The following is a 19,314-nucleotide window of genomic DNA, read 5'->3' on the forward strand; positions in this document are numbered from 1 at the left end:
TTTACTGGAACAGCCCTTACATTGAATGCGCACTTTGATTTAGACTACAGATAAAATGTTTTGGCAGGCTTTTGACGGTTTCTAAACTTTACTGTGCTTTAATCATTTCTATTTCCATTTGAAGACATTTTTAAAAATCGTAATTATGACATTTGTCAGACGTAACTACATCTGTTGGTTACCCAGTTATGTCAATATTAAAGGTAAAGAAAAACAGACTGTGCTGCTAAAATGACCCTATCTCTGCAACCATCTAATTTTAATATACCATACACTGATTTTAAACCTAGTATCCAAAAGTTTTTAATCATTAAGTGACAGGCATCATGGAATAATGCTGTAAATAACAAGTTCCATGTGATAAAAAAACAAAACATATGATTGGCCTCCCTCCTAGACATTCATCTGCAGGGACAAGGTAGTCATTGCAACAATTAGAATAGGCCATACTTACATATTAAATGTCAAAGACCTGCCAAAGTGCATTTCTGGCAAGTGACCCTTCACTGTGAAACACTTTATGATAGATTGTTTTGATCTTCAACCTACATGTGATCGTAACTACAATCTTCAACACATGAAAGAACTTTTTTGATAAGTAAACGTATATTTTAAACCTTCTTAACCAGTTCGGCCCCGATCCCGTTTGTAGACGTGATGAGGCTGTACTCTACTTCCAAGCTCTGCAGGATCAAGGTCATTTAAGATACACCAGCGTGGGTGGTATTAAAATAAAGCAGACAGATATAGCTCTAAAATGATATCAAATAATCTGGAAGTTCTAGTTGCACTATAAAATACAGAGGAAAAAAACTCATTTTTTGGACTCGTTTTTTTTCCCACCCAAAGTTCGCTCGAGATTGGAATGCAATCTTGTGTCTGGATTTTAGACCGTTTGGCCCCAGATCTAAGGCATACCAGTCTTAACTGCACACAGACAGGTGAACCTTTGCAAAAACTAGGATAAGGTGGGCATTTGGAATAAATTGCGGTCTCCATACGAAAATGATAGGTCCATTAAGCAAAAAAAAAAAAGAACTCCAACTTTTACCCTTCTGCTCATGCGCAAGTAAAATAACCAATGGAAAATGATGATTCTAATACAACTTGGCATTAGTCTCATGGAAAATCTGTTGAAAGCCGATGTATTATGATGTATTCAGAAATAGCCCCCCAAATGTCTTTCCTATGCACATTTCAGGCAAAAACGACAAATCCTCTGGGGCCGAATGAGTTAAAGGAAGCTAACATTTATTCCAAAATTTATCTGCTTTGCAATTCTATATATTTTGAGTATTTTGAATGAAATTTGTACAGTTAATCACCAACTTTTTAATATTTGTTATTAATTTGTTATTATCTTTTTATAGTTTACATTCCTATTGATCGGGAACCCTCATACATTTCCACCATATTATCATTATGTTTTCGTACTTCTATGCATCTTTTGTGGTAAACCTTTCTATTCTTTTTCCTCTTTTAGATTTTTTATGGTGCTATATAGCCGTAAAATGCACAATCAATCGATCAGTAACTACGTTTGATTCAATTTGAACGAAAACTTCTGACATTGAAACCTTTTGCCTATAATAGGACTTGCAATCATGTGCTCATTCCTAAAATAAAATTCAGGTTTTTTGCTGATTTAGCAATTTATTATTGTCTTCCTGCATATGCAGTGGTGTCATCACTGTCCATATTACAGTTCTTTATTACATAAATAATTACATAACTGAAAAGGCATTTGATACAGATCATCGTTTTCCATATCAAATGCCATATTGTTAAGAGTATCAGTAACACAGCTGGAAATATTTGGGAAGTATACAAGAGATTACAATTACAAAATGTGTAATTTGTTTCAAGTTATGGTAAAAGAACTTGTTTAATATGGCGTATAAATAAAAATATCTCAACTTGCAGCCTTAATGTAACCAGGTGCCCTATCAAACTTGTTCTTTTCAGTTGCAGAATGAAAACGTATTTTTGTGAACATATCAAAGTTTTTGCTCAGCTGATAAGATTTGGTTGAATTATAGGATGACTCGCAGGTCAGATGCTGCATTCCACAGGATTTTTTTTCACTTCATCACTTCATGGGATTATTTTTGGGTTCCACCATTAGGCGATATGCATTATGTTATGACATCTGTTCATCCATCTGACTGAAAGAAAAATGGTTTCTTCACAATAACATTAGTTCTGCAGCACAGACCTGGACAATACTTTATGGATGCCTTCAATTCTTTTGACAAAAATGGATTTTGCATTGCAGCTTTAATTTTAAACCACATGTACCTTGACCAAAGTTTGTGATGGGCTTGTACAGGAGGTGACTATTGATTTTGGCAACAGAAGACAAAATGCATTGTGGCTCAAAGGAAAAGGGGTTTTACAGAATAATTTCTGTTTCAAATTAAATTGATTGACCAAGCATTGTGGATGGCTTGCACTTAAGGTGGTAAAGAAACCTATTGGTTTAAGGTAGGTCTTGTAAGAAAATAACGATTTCTGTTGAGCAGGGTCAGTTCAGAACTGCATACCTTAACCAAAGGTCAAGGTCATTGAGACCCCTCTGTCAATAATGTCAAGATTCAGCCATCCCCAACTAGCTCCTACATAGAGGACCGAAACATGGGGCAGGCATATAATATACCTTACATGGTATTTTTATTTATGAGTTGTATTTTCTTGCCTTATGAAAGCAGCAGCAATTTTAATGTGGAGCTATCGATCCTTGACAGGGATATATCCAAAGGTCGAGAAAACATTCCCATACCATGTGTGAATGCAGTAGATGAAGAAATGGTGCCACAAGATTTCCAGTATGTCACAGACAACGTGGAGACTTCACAGCTGAATATAAATAGGGTCCTAGGCAGTTTACAGGTATTTATAAAATGGAACTGTGTTTGCAAACTACTGTAAAAGCAGGGAACAGAATTGCAGAAGTTTATCTTTCTATGCAGATCAATACTATAAATTTACACTGATTGAGGAGGGGGCAACATGATAATTGATTTGCATTGGCATACATGACATAGTTAGTTGCCTTTACTAATGAAATGAATTCATGTCAGAATACTTGTTTGAAATTGGAAGGTTTCATAGAATTAGAAAAATATGGTTATTTTCCAGAGTACCATTATTTCCCCCCTCAGCTGGATGTCAGTATTTAAGTCTTTTTATTTTTGCTGTCCTTTCTCTTTATGTACGTCTTTTCTGGTTAAATTAAAGGCAGGCTTGACTATAAGGAGAGGTCATCATAATTGTAAAAATATTTTTGTTCAGGATGATTTTTTAAAAAGCTTTCCTTTTTATTTTACCCTTCATGAAGCAAGTTTTGGTACATAGAGTTTTTGTTTTTGTTTCAGAGCTGCCACTGTAAAGATGATTGTTCTTCCATGTTTTGTGCTTGTGGTAGGAGCAGTGTCAGATGCTGGTATGATAAGGTAAGGGCAATAACTCTTGTATATCTGTGCTGACTTTTGACTTCCATTATTCAGTTGTATGCTTGTGTGGATCAAAACATTTAGAGTTATTTGTGTCCACATTTTTTAATTTATCTGTCTCACAAAAAAGAGATGTAGAAAACTTGTATATAGTAATAGTATGGTCTCAATATAAAAAAACCTCAGCCAGATAGTAATAGTGGTGTCACAATATATAAAAAAAACCTCGGTCAGATAGTAATAGTATGGTGTCTCAATATAAAAAAAAACTCAGCCAGATAGTAATAGCGGTGTCACAATATATAAAAAAAACCTCGGTCAGATAGTAATAGTATTGTCTTTCAATAAAAAACCTCTGTCAGATAGTAATAGTCTTGTTTCTAAATAGAAAACCATTCAGTAATAGTATGATTTCCATATAAAACCTCTGTCCAATAGTAACAGTATGGTCTCCATATAAAACCTCTGTCCAATAGTAACAGTATGGTCTCCATATAAAACCTCTGTCCAGTAGTGATAGTATTGCCTCGGTATAAAACCTCTGTCCCGTAGTGATAGTATGGTCTCGAGATATAAAATCTGCCCTATAATAATAGTATGGTATCTTGATATAAAAACCTGTCATTAATGGTATGGTCTCAGTATAAAATCTCAGTCATTAATAGACTGCTCTGGTGGCCTAGTGGTTAGACCGTCTGCCTCGAATGCGGGAGGTTGTGGGTTCGATCCCTGGCAGAGTCATACCAAAGACTTCTAAAAATGGTACTAACAGCTGCCTTGCTTGGTGCTCAGCATTAAGTGGTTAGTGTTAGGATTGATCGGCCTGGCATCAGGATAATGTGACTGGGTGGGACATCATGTTACATGTCTGCGGCATGATGGCCCAATGCTAGACATCACTATAAACTGCCACACTGCAGAGATCATAACGACATGACTGAAATTTTTTTAAAGCTACGTTAAAAATCCAAATCACACACACACAGTCAATAATGATATGGTCTCGGTATAAAACCTCAGTATGCCACAGCTTCTCGTAATGCATTTATGAATCTTAAATTTTTTACTTGTTGCTAATCACATCACTTGATTTAAATTCTTGACTGTTCAGACTGTTGAGATGCAATAACTGGTTTTATGTCCATGCATTTTCTGTAATAAAGTATTTTATTTGAATATGCACCATTGTTACCTTATTATGTAAGTATGTATTTATGTGTAAAAGATTCACTGTTGTAATGCAGCCTTGTTAGAACATGTAGTATATTTACAGCAGGTACCATAGAACAATGTGGAAACATTAATGCAGTGTGTGTGGTTGTGCGTGTGCATGCAGCCTTGTTGGAATATGCCTTGTGTATGCATGTACAACATTCATGATTACAACAACTGAGGCATACCTCAGCATTAATAGGTTAGTGTTATGACCGGTTGGCATGGTGTCATTCTACATGTCGGTGGCATGATGCCTCAGTGTTCAACGTACTATAAACTGCCACACTGCTAACATTGTAGCTATATGACTGAAAGTGTTAAAGCTATACTGAAAATCCAAATCACAAACACACACACATAGCCTTGTCAGAATGTGAGCGTACATGTGCTAGTGCATACACTACTATTATAATACACTCATGTTAAAACATACCTCCATAACTTGCTGCATTATTGTTGTTGTTGTAGGGTTTAACAACATTTTTCAGCACACGATAGGCTATACATGGCAGCCAGTATTAATGGTGGAGGAAGAACCCAGGAAATCCCCGGAAAGAACCACCGACCCTCGAGACGCTGCCAACAAGCTTTCTCACATACCCACATTGGCCAATTCCAAGACTCGAACCCACACAGACAGAGGTGAGATGGCAGTGATCCTTAGCGGAGAGTGCTTTAGACCACTAGGCCACTTGGGGCCCCTGCAGCATAATAAACACAACATTGCATCCCTTTTTGTAGAAATTACACTGCTTGTTAAATTGACATAAAAGGTAAATTTGTAGTTGTCATTCTTTTCCTTTGATTGATTAGAGATTGTAAATGCTGGAAGCAGATGATGTGGTATTTTCCTTCTGCATGCATACGTAGTTGTGCATCTACCCCTTCACTGAAAATGAGCTTGTCCAGAAACTGGAAATGACTGGCGAGCAAGGTCATCTTTTACACTGAAAACTTCATTTGATATGAAACTTGCAGATGATAACGGTGTTAGGGCCCCCATGGTTATAATCAGGTTTGAAATTATAAATCAGTGAATGAACAAAGTTCTATGCATCTTTTATCTTGTTTGAGCTTTTCATTTTTTAAATCGGTAGGGGGTATAAACAAACATGGTGGTATATTGAGATTATAAGCCAGTCTCACTGTAGTTGAAATTGATACAAGTTAGATGAGTTAAGTGTACCGTGATGTTGGCAAAGCATAACCTTTACTTGATCTGTAATGTTGTATGTTGTATTATATGTTTGATTGATGTTTTCTTTCTTAAATAGGATGCCCATCTAATACCAGAGTTTAATATGCTGGAACCCCCATTCATATTTGAGTGTAACAGAGCCTGTAAATGCTGGACTACTTGTAACAATCGTGTTGTACAGAATGGGGTCCTGTAAGTATTTATGTAACAGTCTGTTCAACATCTCTCCTAATTTTCTTTTTTTTAAAAAAGAACTTCCCTGCACAATTTCAAGTTACTTGTTAGTTGAGACTCTTTCACTAGCAACAATAAAGGGGTATCTTCATAAGGATGGTTTACTAATAAATGAAGAAATTTAGTTGCACTAAACGTAACAATCTGTGATTTCCCAATTATTGCTAATTCTAAAGGTTGCTGAATTGAATTTAAGCTGATTACCTTAACTTTAAAATGAAATACATTGATGTAAATGCATTCAGTTAGCTTGTTTCTCACTTGGATCAAAGTGTTTAAATCTGTGTAATTGTGCATACATATAATAAATTGTAAGTACTATAATGCAATCAGTTAGCATGCTTCTCACTTGGATCAAAGTGCTTAAATCTGTGTAATTGGGCATACATAGAATAAATTGTAAGTACTATATATGTATTCCAAGTGCTAGAGAAAAATGTGTTAAAAATGGTCACCTTCCTGGACTGCCATACATTTGTTGTTCACAGAGATTATATTTTTGATAACTGTAAAGCCTGAGAAGTAACAATTGTAGAAAACATCTATATTCCAGGTCCAGACTGCAGGTGTTCAGAACTGCAGGACGAGGCTGGGGAGTCAAGACTTTGGTCAATATTCCACATGGAACTTTCATCTGCGAGTAAGTCTTGGTCTTTCATAGTCCAACTCTTTATCAGAACTGCCAACCCTTACGATTTTGCTGCAAGTCTTAATGAAAATTACCCTTAAAATACGGACTTACAGCATGCAAGCAAAAACTACAGTGTTGCTGAAAAATCTGGATAATATGTTCATCTGTGTTTGATTTGGATCTGGGTTTTTTATTAGACTTAATGAAATTAGGGAACCCAGCTAACTTTACAGCAGAATCCTTGATGCTTTAAACTGCGCCTATTTGTTCATGCCAAGCATCTGCATGATCAAACTGTTGATCATAGAATTTTTTTAAAAATGCATCCAGAAAGTGATGCATGTTTAAGACGACCGAGAAAATAAGCCTCTAGAAAAGTGTTAATGATAAACACAGAAGAATAAAAAGGAGAATTCAGATTCTTGTGAATAAAAACTGGAAATGATACAAGTACATTTATTGGACATCACATGCCAATTTAAGTGTCTCATGGCGAGAGATGATTGCTGTCGTCGTGTGAAATGGAAAAAGAATTTCCAAGAATTACGTCAAGTTGAGAGATATCAGCAAGCCACTGAGTTGTATAGGGTTTGGAACTAAAGTTTGTGCAACTGCTAGTTGTAGATAAGTCTATGCATACTTTACAAACTTTTCAGTTGAACATAATGTTTATCGCCACTTCATCAAACTTTAAATTACGTTTTCCAACTTTACAATAGCAGTTATTGATATTTTGTTACACCTTACTGAAAACTGGTCAGTCTTACCAAAAAAATTCACCTGCCTTACTGAGACTGACTCGTCAGGGTTGGCAGGTCTGCTTTATTTGCAGAATTAGATCCTAAAACATTTTTGTTTCCTGCATTTTAATTCAGTTACTATTTTTTTGACCGCCATTGACAGGGTACATTGTCTGTTACTTATATAATGACTTTGATTTCAGAATAGATATTGAGTAAAGAGTGGTAGAAGAAATGCACACAAATGTACACATTTTAAACTGATTTTGTATTGATTGGAGATCGCTGTGGTGGCCTAGTGGTTAGAGCATCCACTCGGATGCGGGAGGTCACAGGTTCATGCCTTGACCAAGTCATACCAAAGACTTATAAAAATGGTATACTGACAGCTGCCTCACTAGGCGCTCGGCACAAAAGTGGCTACATAGTACCAGTAAAATTTAAAAATGTAAAAATTAACATCACATATTTTGGAAGGTAAACCCCTTTGAAATAAATTTAAACATCTAGAGAAAATATCAAATGTAAATAATTAGTGAGATGTATATACAATAACAGTTAAACATAATACACTTAAAAATGTGTTTAAAATTTGTTCTATGAAATGGATTCCTACAAAAAGTTAAAGATCTTCTCACATGGTATGACCTCTCCAGCATCATGTAGCAGCTTACCTCAGAATAGGCCATTTCTAAAACATCTTGTGATTACTATTCTTTCTGAATGGATTGTCACATTGACATGGTGTTTTCATCATAAAATTTCTAATGATTTCTCCAGTTGAGGCTAAATGAAAATGGTGCCAATTAGATCCAGTATGGTTGCTATAAGTTAAACTGATTTTTTTTATTATTACTGAAAAATATCAAGAGATAGTTTCAACATTCCACAGTTAAAACTAAGAAATGGTCTAATCATGGATTCATGGAAATTCTTTTCCATCAGTTCCTTGGTGGAACTCTTGTTAATAGAAATTGTCCATTTTGTCTGGGCTGAATGCATCTTTGTGGATGTAACCTGTCCTGCATTTGTTATGGATTGCATGTAAATGTTGTTCATGTCATGTTCTTCATATACAGACTTTAAAAAAATTGTGCTTCCTTAATTTTTATAAAAGTTATTGCTCATTTGTACTTTTTTTCATTGTTCTTACATTTTTTATTTGAAATATCATTTCATCTTCAGCATGGCATGGGATGGGGTGCAGGAGAAGTGATATATTTATTTAAAAAAAGACCATAACTGCATATGTAGAGATATTTAAGACCACATTTTGCAGTATATTGCAAAATAAAGACCATAACATTGGGTATTGGAGATATTTAAGATACATGTTTGCAACCTATTCAGAAATAAAGACCATTATGTTAGGTATTGGAGATATTTAAGATTTGAGTTTGCAGTATATTGCAAAATAAAGACCATTACATGAAGTATTGGAGATATTTCAGATGCGAGTTTGCAAGTATATTCCAAAATAACAGTCGTATGGACATTGATAAATAATTGTGCTAATCACGTAATTAGGACACGTTTAGATACAGTACTGGGCCCATGTGCACCTATTTTCTGTATATTTTAATTTTCATACATGTGCTTGGTGCCTGGATTTTGGTATAAATATGCTCTTCAACTTTGATCTACTCATTCAGAATAGACATTAATCCCTCCCCTCCCCCCACATTGATACAATAATCCCTCCCCTCCCCTAACATTGATACAATAATCCCTCCCCTCCCCCAACATTGATACATTAATCCCTCCCCTCCCCGACATTGATACAGCTTTATTATGTAGATGTATATTTTACAAGACTTTGATATTCACCCACCTGAAGACTAATTTCTTCAGACTGTTTTATGTTTCAGGTATATTGGAGAATACATATCTGATTCAGAAGCTGACAGAAGGGAGGATGATTCATATCTCTTCGATTTAGACAACAGGGTAAGTGTGTCAGAAGGGAGGATGATTCCTATCTCTTCGATTTAGACAACAGGGTAAGTGTGTCAGAAGCAGACAGAAGGGAGGATGATTCATATCTCTTCGGTTTAGACAACAGGGTAAGTTTGTCAGAAGGGAGGATGATTCCTATCTCTTCGATTTAGACAACAGGGTAAGTGTGTCAGAAGCTGACAGAAGGGAGGATGATTCCTATCTCATCGATTTAGACAATAGGGTAAGTGTCAAAAATAGTCGAGTCCACACCCAAGATTGTATTGCACTTGAAAGAATTCTCATTCGGCGTTCACACCATCATACTCAGGTGGACTTGATAAATTATACTGAGGTAGCCATGATAGCTCAGTTGGAAGAGTGTCCAGCTTATAATCCAAGGGTCACACAGGTTAGCCCAGGTTTGCTACCTCAGCGTGTCTTTAGGAAAGGCACTTAGCTCCTATTTTCTTCAGTATGATATAGCCATTAAGCTGTTAAAAATGCTTTGGCAAGCAAAAACTAAACCAAACTATTAATGAGACTGATGAAATATACACTATTGAGGCACACGAGTTAACATTAGTGCTTAACATGGATTGTGTCCCCAGTTGTGTTTCTTGTTAAACACAGTTTACATTTAAATGTTGCTCCACTAAAATATTGCCACAAGAAAATTTACATTTTCTAAACTTGAGATGTTAAGGATGATAATGATAATTAGTTATTGAAAAATTCAACCAGTATTTCTGCACTGGCCTTCTTTGTATTATGTTGTTTTAAAAAAGCAGGCAAAAGATGTACAATAATTGATGAATTGTATCCTCCTTTCAGGATGGAGAAACGTACTGTATAGATGCCAGAAGGTACGGAAATGTGAGCCGCTTTATCAACCACCTATGTGAACCTAATCTTGTCCCAGTCAAAGTGTTTATTGACCACCAGGACTTGCGCTTCCCGAGAATAAGCTTCTTCTCCTCACGTGATATCAAGGCTCAGGAGGAATTAGGGTTAGCAGTTTGATGGGGGTTTCCCTTGATAAGATTTTTAAAATATTTATCTTTTGTCATTTGTTTTTTTGGTGTTTTTCCAGGAAGGTTCTGTTCATTTCCACCTTTAAATTATTACTTCCATTGAATTTCAGTGGGGGAAAAAATGTGCATGTCCATCGTTTATTTAGTAACTTCCGTAAAGGTACATTAAATTAGACCCTCTTTTTTTTTTTCTTCATAACATAGTGGTACACATATCCTGTTCGGGAGGATATACTATCTTAACAAAATTTATACCTTTACAAGTTATCTAAAAAGTGAAATTTACCTTAAATAAAAATGAGATATTCCATATAAATAACCTGGAGAAGAAGGTGATTTGGGAGGTATTACCACTAGAAATGAACTAAAATTTTACAGAAAACTGGCAATGTGTGTGTGATTTGGATTTTTAATGTAGCTTTAACAATTTTCCAGTCATATTGCAACGATGTCTACACTGTGGCAGTTTATAGTGATGTCTAGCACTGGGGCATGATGCTGTAGGCATGTAGCATCATGACCCACCCAGTCGCATTATCCTGACACCAGGATGATCAGTCCTAATGCTGAGTGCCAAGTGAGGCAGCTGCTAGTACCATTTTTATAAGTCTTTGGTATGACTTGGCCAGGGCTTGGAATTGTGGAACACAGCTGTCAACTACCTTGCCAGAAACTGTCCTCAGCAAAATGTTTGAACACATTTTGATGGACAGACTGAGAAGAGTAACACCATTCCCTAGTCCTACATGTAAGACATAGCACATTTTGATTTTGTTTAGGTGCTATGTCTTACTATCCAAATAACGGCCTTGTATAGTGTGTTCCAATGTCAATGAGTAATCAATGTTTCAGGAACATCTCACACACTTGGCAGCCTATTCAACATTTTTCCACTAATTTATGTGTAATTAATATACTTACTTTGCTGTCTTTATCCTGGTGGAATGAAAATATGACACTAGCAAATGGATGCATTTTCACGTTCGTTGACATACATTTGAATTTGTTGCAATGCGATGGTAATTGAGGTATGCCGAAGCAAGTTTAAGTAGGTTCATGGGGATATGTTTCTTGAACGAAATGAACCGTTGCTTACAGTTCCAATAGACATAATGTATATTTTATTCTTTTCGTTAAAAAATAATTTCATTTTAACCCGATCGACATTCTCAGTTTTCATCGCTTTCCAGCCAACTGAAATGTAGGCCAAAGAAACTTGAAAACGGGTCCATTTCTTTTGTGACAATTTGAATTTATTAGAGAAAAAGCATCAGAGTAAGTCAAGTCTGACTTAAACATTATAACTTTACTTTGTAGAAAAGCGTTATTTTAGTTGTCAGTTCCTGAAAATTTTACTTTCGTAATGGTGTTAGTCGACGTCAAAACACACTACACATCGCTGTTAGTTAGGCTGTAAGACCCTGATGCCCAAAACATAAATATCAGCGTCAGGTCTTACAGGTAGGACTATACCATTCCCTACAACTGTCATGGAGAGGCATAAAAACTGAATCACATGGGATCAACTCCACTCCCAGTGGGTGAATAGGTGGATAGTGTTATCAAAAACAACATAGAATTATGTTGCCATTCAGCTTTTGAATGTCAGTGTTTTTATATAAAAAAATCCATTACTAGGATTAGGAGATAACCAAAATTATTGCCAGGCAACCATTTATACCAATGTTAATTCCAAGTTGGACAGCCTAATAGTATTGTTAAAAAATGGTTATGTTAAAATCTTGTAATGGAATTTTATATATCTTCCAACAACATAAATTTGATTATAAAATTGTCCAATTCCTGCAATAGGCTGCCACAATTATCTCCATATAATTCAATAGGTGAGTGCTGGGTGAACGTTGTCATGATGCCGCAGTGACCCCTCGATGTGAAACAAGACTTGCAGAAGATGTAGTAGAATATTTCATCTTTGGCCTGCCACACTGAATGCCAATGATCTTTTATTACAGATTGGAGCATGTGACAGTTGTTTCTTCTGGCTAACTATAGGAAGTTTAACTAATCAAACCAGTCTTGAATATTATTGAATGCTTTATTGACTTGTGGGGTAATGGCTAAGCTGTAAAAGTGGAAATTTGCCAGAAAGTTTAGACATGTGCTTAATAGTTTAAATTAACAATAATGTGGATTGTAATGAACTTATATAAAAATTAAATATGGATAAGTTTCAGGTCAGAGGTCAACCGTTAGAAAGCTGATGGGCAGCAAGACTTCATCAGAAAAGGAAATTGTTTGATTTTCCATGCATTTACTGATCTCATATTAAACAAGGTTATAAACTATTGCGACACTTTCAATTAACAGGACTGATAGCAAGTTACAAGTATGCATGCATTTAGCACTAACTGTATCCATATGTATGTGATGAAAGTTGTTGAATAATTTAAATGACAGCAGTATTGGGGACAACTGTAGCAAATTTACCTAGCAGCCAGAATAATCTGCTGGGCTACCAGATTCTCAAAGCTACTTGCCCAGGGACAACTGTGGATTTTGCCCTGGAGAAACTTTATGTATTCTAAAGGAATTTGGTATAAGGATTTATGTTGAGGGGACTTTCTGATGTGGAATTTGGCCCTTGCATATCAAATTTTGCTTTAGTCACCCTTGGATATTGAACCAGATTTACTCTATTCACCCATGCGCATTGAAGCAAGCTATCCTTCTTTACCCTTGCATATTGAACCAAGCTTCCTTTTGTAACCCATGCATATTGAACCAAGCTTCCTTTTGTTACCCTTGCATATTGAACCAGGCTTCCTTTAGTTACCCTTGTATATTGAACAAAGTTTCAGTTACCCTTGCATATTGAACCAAGCTTCCGTTAGTTACCCTTGCATACTGAACCAAGCTTCCTTTAGTTACCCTTGCATATTGAACCAAGCTTCCTTTAGTTACCCTTGCATATTGAATTAAGCTTCAGTTGCCCAAGTATATTGAACCAAGATTTTTTTTAGTTGACTCCCTATTCTACCATCCTTTTTTCATTTGCCCTTGCACATTACACCAAGTTTTCTTGAGTCACACTTGCTTATTGAACCAAGCTTTTGTCAGTTGCCCTTGTATATTGAAACAAACTTCATTTGCCCTTGCATACTGAACAAAGCTATTTTGGTGTGCCCTGCACATTTAACCAGGTTTTCTTTAGGGCTGTTCCATTAAAACATACATGGGACCCAGGGAAGGCACTTTTAAAGTAGGGGTACTCACCCATAGATGCAATTTAGAATTTTCTTATCATTTTAATCTGAACTCTGAGGAATCCAAGTACCCGGGCATATATTTTTTTTTAAGTCTGCCTTCTCAGGGTACCATGAATATTTAAATGGAACAGCCCTTAGTCATCCTTGCATACTGAACCAAGCTTTCTTAAGTTGTGCTCACATATTGAAAAACGTTTTTCTTTTTTAATTTTCCCTTTGCACATTGAAACAATTTTTTGTAAGTTGCCCTCACATACTAAATCAAGCTTTCTTCAGTTGCCCTCACATACTAAATCAAGCTTTCTTCATTTGCCCTCACATACTAAATCAAGCTTTCATCCGTTGCCCTCACATACTGAATCAAGCTTTCTTCATTTGCTCTCACATACTGAAGCAAGCTTTCTTCAGTTGCCCAGTATTTATTGGGGTTCCCAGTTGTATTTAGGAATGTATAGTTTTGTCTTGTTTAGTGCCATATGCTTAATCATCAAGTAGATGATTTGATCGAAGTCAGATTATCTTAATTCTCCTGCAACTTTTTGTGGTGTTATGTCCTTTGATTCAGAATTAACAAAACTAAAGTAAATGGAAAAGATGATGTCACTGCAACAAGGTAATGTTCATTAAAAAGAATTCACTTGTTCACAAAATATAATCTTAAATGACATTTGTTTTAAAAAAATGCCCAGAGGACTGAATCCTTATGAAGTATGCAGCAAGCATCTAACTAGCAATTTATAGTTTTTCCTACCTTTTTTAGTTACATCTGCAAATGTTGCATGAGACAAATGTATCACATGCAGAAGGCAGTGGTAGCACCAACATGATTCTTCATGTAAGATTAATGTTAAATGTTTTGCATGGCCACTTGAGAGGTGGAGTTCCTTAGGTTCTAGGTTAGATCCTCCATGGAACCTTTGTTTTAACAAGAAGTTGCTTTGTACAGCAGATCTTTCACGACATCCATGAACTCAAATGAAGCACCTTATTTCAATTTGTTTCCAGGTTTGACTATGGGGAGAAGTTTTGGATCATCAAATGGAAACAGTTTACCTGTGCGTGTGGCTCCCCCAGGTGTAAATACTCCATGGAGACAATTCAGAAAACTCTGGCAGACTACAAGGCTCGACATGAGGAGGAGGACCCAAAACAGGAATGAAACTGATTGATCCTTGGTTGTGAGAGAAAATTCTGGAAAGAAAAGTCCAATTAACCAGCATACCTTGCAGGAGGGCAGTTCTCCAAAAGAAATATAGTTTGTGATGTGAGCAAAATGACTTACATGGAGGAATGTATACAAGAGAAAGGCATTGGAAGAATGAATTAGAGAATAAACCTGCTGCTTAGAATTTTGGGGACATTACAGAAAAGATTCTAGGCATGATTCATGTTTGAAACATTTGAGAAAAATTAGGAAAGGATAGAGAGAGAGAGTGTGAGAGAGTCTAAGTATGGGAGTTGTGTATTTGAAATTAGGATTCTTCATTTAGAGCTGAGGTATTTAAAAATGAATTAAGACTTCAAATAATGTTAAGCAGGTGTTTTGAAATCTGCTTTACATATTTTTGGAGGCAAATGTTTGTGAGAAATGAATTATTCTTGACATTTTAGACTGAATTCAGCCCATAAACATTTGTTATTCATGTGTGAAATTATTCTCTTTCGATGAATAAATGACTCTTTAAGTAATTTTATTGTATTAGGAGAGGACGTTACAGAGCTACACCAAACTAAGAGCTTTTCCATGAAAAGGAAATTTTTTTTAAGCATTTGTTTCAACACCACCACAAATACATTTTCTTGTATTAATATAAACTGTTCTTGGCATTTGTAGATAGTGTATTGTAGATATTGTGTATTGAATGGCTGTCTTAAACAGAGTAAATGTACGAGTATTTTGTAAATTGATTGATGGAACATTTGTATAATAGTTTGGTATTGCCATTTTACAAATAAGTTGGGTGTAAATATTAAGAATGTCAGTTATAGCCATTTAAAGAATTGTAAAATTCTAATAGTGTACATGCGCTCATGGGCATACTGATAGTGGAATAAATTGGAATAGTATACATGGGCATATTAATAGTGGAATAAATTGGAATAGTATACATGGACTCATGGGCATATTAATAGTGGAATAAATTGGAATAGTATACGTGGACTTATGGGCATATTAATAGTGGAATAAATTGGAATAGTATACATGGGCTCATGGGCATAATAATAGTGGAATAAATTGGAGAAAATTCATGTATACAAGTTAGTTTGGTTTTTTAAAATTTAATATACACTTAATATCTTTGATATTTTGTATAATGTACACTTGGTATTTCCTTTATCTTTTCTGTGTAGTAATTGAATGAGCATGCCTGTTTAACAAATGTCTTTGAATCCATGACGATTTTGCTCAATAACGTTCACTTATAGTCAGTACCCTTTTTACTGCCAGAGGTTTTCAGCCATGTAGTGAAATAAGTCGTAATTGTTTAACCTGAATAGTGAAAAGGACAACAGGTTTTAATTGTTTCTCCTGTATGGTAAAATAGACAACACTTCTTAATGATTTCATCTGTGTTGTGCAATAGGTGACAGATTATAATTGTTTCCCTTGTGAATGACGAAGTGGTTATCACTTTTCACTGGCAACTGATGTGAAAACAAATTAAGATTCTAAAGTGTATTTTCTGCATTGTTTGCTCTATTCATCTGAAACTTTGCCTGATGTGTGTACTTGCTGTTCTAGGATTTCATGTTTTGCACTCGTAAGCAGAAGAGAAAATGTTTCAGGATGATTTATAGATAACACATTGCAGAATTCTTAATGCTGAGTTAGTCTAATTTCATTTTTTTTCTCACACAGTATTGTTATATTAGATTATATTAGTTTCTCTGACACTATTGCATTATTGCATGTACAGTTATGAAATTTGATGTAGTGGAGGAGAACCCAGAAGCAAACGGCCACAGGACCTAATTTTTAGGCCTCAATGACCTAATTTTTAGGCCTCAGTGTGTAATGTTTTGCATTTAGCCAAGTTTCTCTGTCACTGTTTCATGAACAGTCATAAAACTTGATGGCTGCATTTATTTTTAAGGATAATTCTCACCATGTGCAGTAGTTGATTTTAGTGATCTATATTTGTTGCTCTGGTGACTGCACAGTTGGTGGATTATATCACAGTAGAACAGGCAAGCTCTAGCATTCTGCAGAATTCCTGTCCTTTTTTAAAAATTGATTATGCAAAATCAGCAGTTTCAGTGTATAAATCTTGTTGATCTTAAATTTGGTTATCTCTGGGGCATTGTTGATCTACAGGGATATTTACACAGTTGTTTTGATCATATACTATGGCTCATTGGAGGGTAGAAGGGACTGTTTTATGTCTACTCGTAGCTTAATTACCTGTCTATAGTGTATGCCCCCCCCCACACACACACAATTCTTTAGAGATAATCCTAAAAGTTATTACGGGATGGTCTTGCCACTGGATATTATTCATGGAAGAGAGGACAGTGACTGAATTGTTAATACTGACATGTTCTGTTACTGATGGTTTGCAGATGAGTTTGATTCAATTTTATAAAATTGTTGTAAACAAGAAATACAGGACATGCATGCATAAAATGCACATGACTGTCATATTTGTAATGTTCCAAGAGAAAAACATTTTGATAGTATTTTGTAAGTTTGGGGGATTTTTATTCTAAAGGCTTTGTGTGGAGAGAAATGTAATATAGTTAGATTGATGAAGCATAATGAGTAAAGTTGATCCCATTTCATCATTTTTTAATGATAAAATGTATGTTTGACTTGGCCTGGGTTCGAACCCATGACCTTTCGCATCCAGAGTGGATGCTTTAACCACTTAACCACCAGTCCTGATCCAAGTCCACAAATTGCTTTGATCTAGATCTTGTTTTGCAAAATACTGAAAATGTTTTTTGTGTCATTGGACCTAGATCTTCACTGTGTGCAATTAATGGTATGTTTATTCACCTGTAAGTGCAGTGCCCAAGTAAGTGGCCATACGTTAAGGATATGAACTTGATTCAGTATTAGACACCATGTACAAAACTGTTCGCAATACTGATTCTGGGAAGTACAATAAATGCTATATGCTCCCCTTTCTTTTCAATTATGTTAATCTGAATTCAGTTAAAACCAAGGGAAAATATATAAAACACCAAAAAGAATTTTGAAGTGTGCGTTATAATATCTTATATTTTGGTACATACGGTTTCATATTAATTGGAGAATGTATTATTAAGTGAAACATAACCTGCTAAATAGGAATCAATTGTAATAATGATTTAATATTTATCCCTTCATATTTTATATTTTCAGTGGGTGCTATATGAAGGTGTTCTTAAAATGGTTTGAAAATTATGTTAATGATTGTGTGTCTGGCAGTCTCAGAGAGCTATGTGATCACTGCCTTCTCCACTTCTTGAATTTAGACTTAAGTAATTATGAAAATTAATTCTGGTTGCTATAGTTTTTATATATATATGATCATTTGAAATTAAATTTGTGACACAGTTATGAGACATTAATGCAAAATTGTATTTATTGCAAAAGGATGCTGAATATTTGATTTGATGTTACCATAGAATAGTGTAATGAAAACTTTTGGATACCTTGGTTAATGCACCTGTACATGATGTAATATGTCCTGTTATGAGGTCTACTTGTTGAATGTAGAAAAATTATGGTGAGGGTTTATTAAATTAAATAACACGTGATAAATTTGTTTCAATGCCTCCTTTAAAAATGTACAGAATTTGCTAAGAGTACTCAACATTTTGAATTCAGCACAGTTCTGTTCAGAGTATGTCCATTGAAGGAATCAAATTGATAGAACAATTTTTGAACCTGTGAGGGTCACCATAAAATTATTAATATGTATGTAATGTTCATGATGTTAAATTGTCATAATGTGAGATATATATATATATAATGATGTAAAGTACAGACTAGATGTTTATTGGCTGTTGATGAAAAAGTATTTCATTGTTGGAATTAGGATATAGGCATGAGGATTACTTTTGCAAGACTAGGTTTGCTTAGTTATTTATTGAGATCGGGTATTAACACTAATTGGAGTTATCAAAGTTGTACTGTAATTTAAAAATAGGGCTCTAGATAACATTAAATTAAATAGGTAATTGACTCCCCGGTTTGTAATGTTAGTGGTCTAAGACATTTATCTTTACAGATCACTCGCACATTGATCACCCAAGTTTTAGTCAAGGATCAGCCAATGTGGGTATGTGAGAAAGCTTGCCAGTAGCTTCCCATGTTTCTTCTTGTGGTTTTGCTGGGGTTGTTCCTCCACCAAATAAACTGGCTGCCATGTACATCCTTTCTTGTGCTGAAAAACGGCATTAATCACCGCAAAAGCAAAGCTATGATGAAAAGGGTTTTTGTTTTTTGTTTTCATTAGTGTATGTAGTGAACACCATAATGCACAAATTTATGATGAATGAATCTAAGTTTAGTGGCTAAGGTTGCTTCATGATCAAATCAAACTGCAGTATATTTTATAACGCTGAACAAGGGTGTGTTCATACCCAGATTCAGCAACTTTATTTCAATTATGTACGGAACATCCTAAATTTTTGTTGCAGTCAGATAATTTATATTGGTC

The 19,314-nt window shown here is 35.2% G+C and overlaps 1 protein-coding gene across 1 annotated transcript in view; it reads left to right on the plus strand.

Annotated features, from left to right (window-relative positions):
* LOC149779897 (uncharacterized) overlaps nucleotides 1-16,564 on the plus strand; it is a 137,126-nt gene extending 120,562 nt beyond the window's left edge. The window contains exons 20-26 of the mRNA XM_089936583.1: nucleotides 2,745-2,889; nucleotides 3,375-3,452; nucleotides 5,942-6,057; nucleotides 6,653-6,739; nucleotides 9,339-9,417; nucleotides 10,240-10,415; nucleotides 14,672-16,564. Coding sequence (XP_089792709.1) covers nucleotides 2,745-2,889; nucleotides 3,375-3,452; nucleotides 5,942-6,057; nucleotides 6,653-6,739; nucleotides 9,339-9,417; nucleotides 10,240-10,415; nucleotides 14,672-14,825 — 835 coding nt within the window. The 3' untranslated portion in view covers nucleotides 14,826-16,564. The remainder of the gene's footprint in view (nucleotides 1-2,744; nucleotides 2,890-3,374; nucleotides 3,453-5,941; nucleotides 6,058-6,652; nucleotides 6,740-9,338; nucleotides 9,418-10,239; nucleotides 10,416-14,671) is intronic.
* The last annotated feature ends 2,750 nt before the right edge of the window (nucleotides 16,565-19,314 follow it).

This window comes from Sinohyriopsis cumingii, chromosome 16 (assembly GCF_028554795.1).
Source record: "Sinohyriopsis cumingii isolate HCF-2022 chromosome 16, ASM2855479v2, whole genome shotgun sequence".
NCBI lineage: Eukaryota > Metazoa > Mollusca > Bivalvia > Unionida > Unionidae > Sinohyriopsis > Sinohyriopsis cumingii.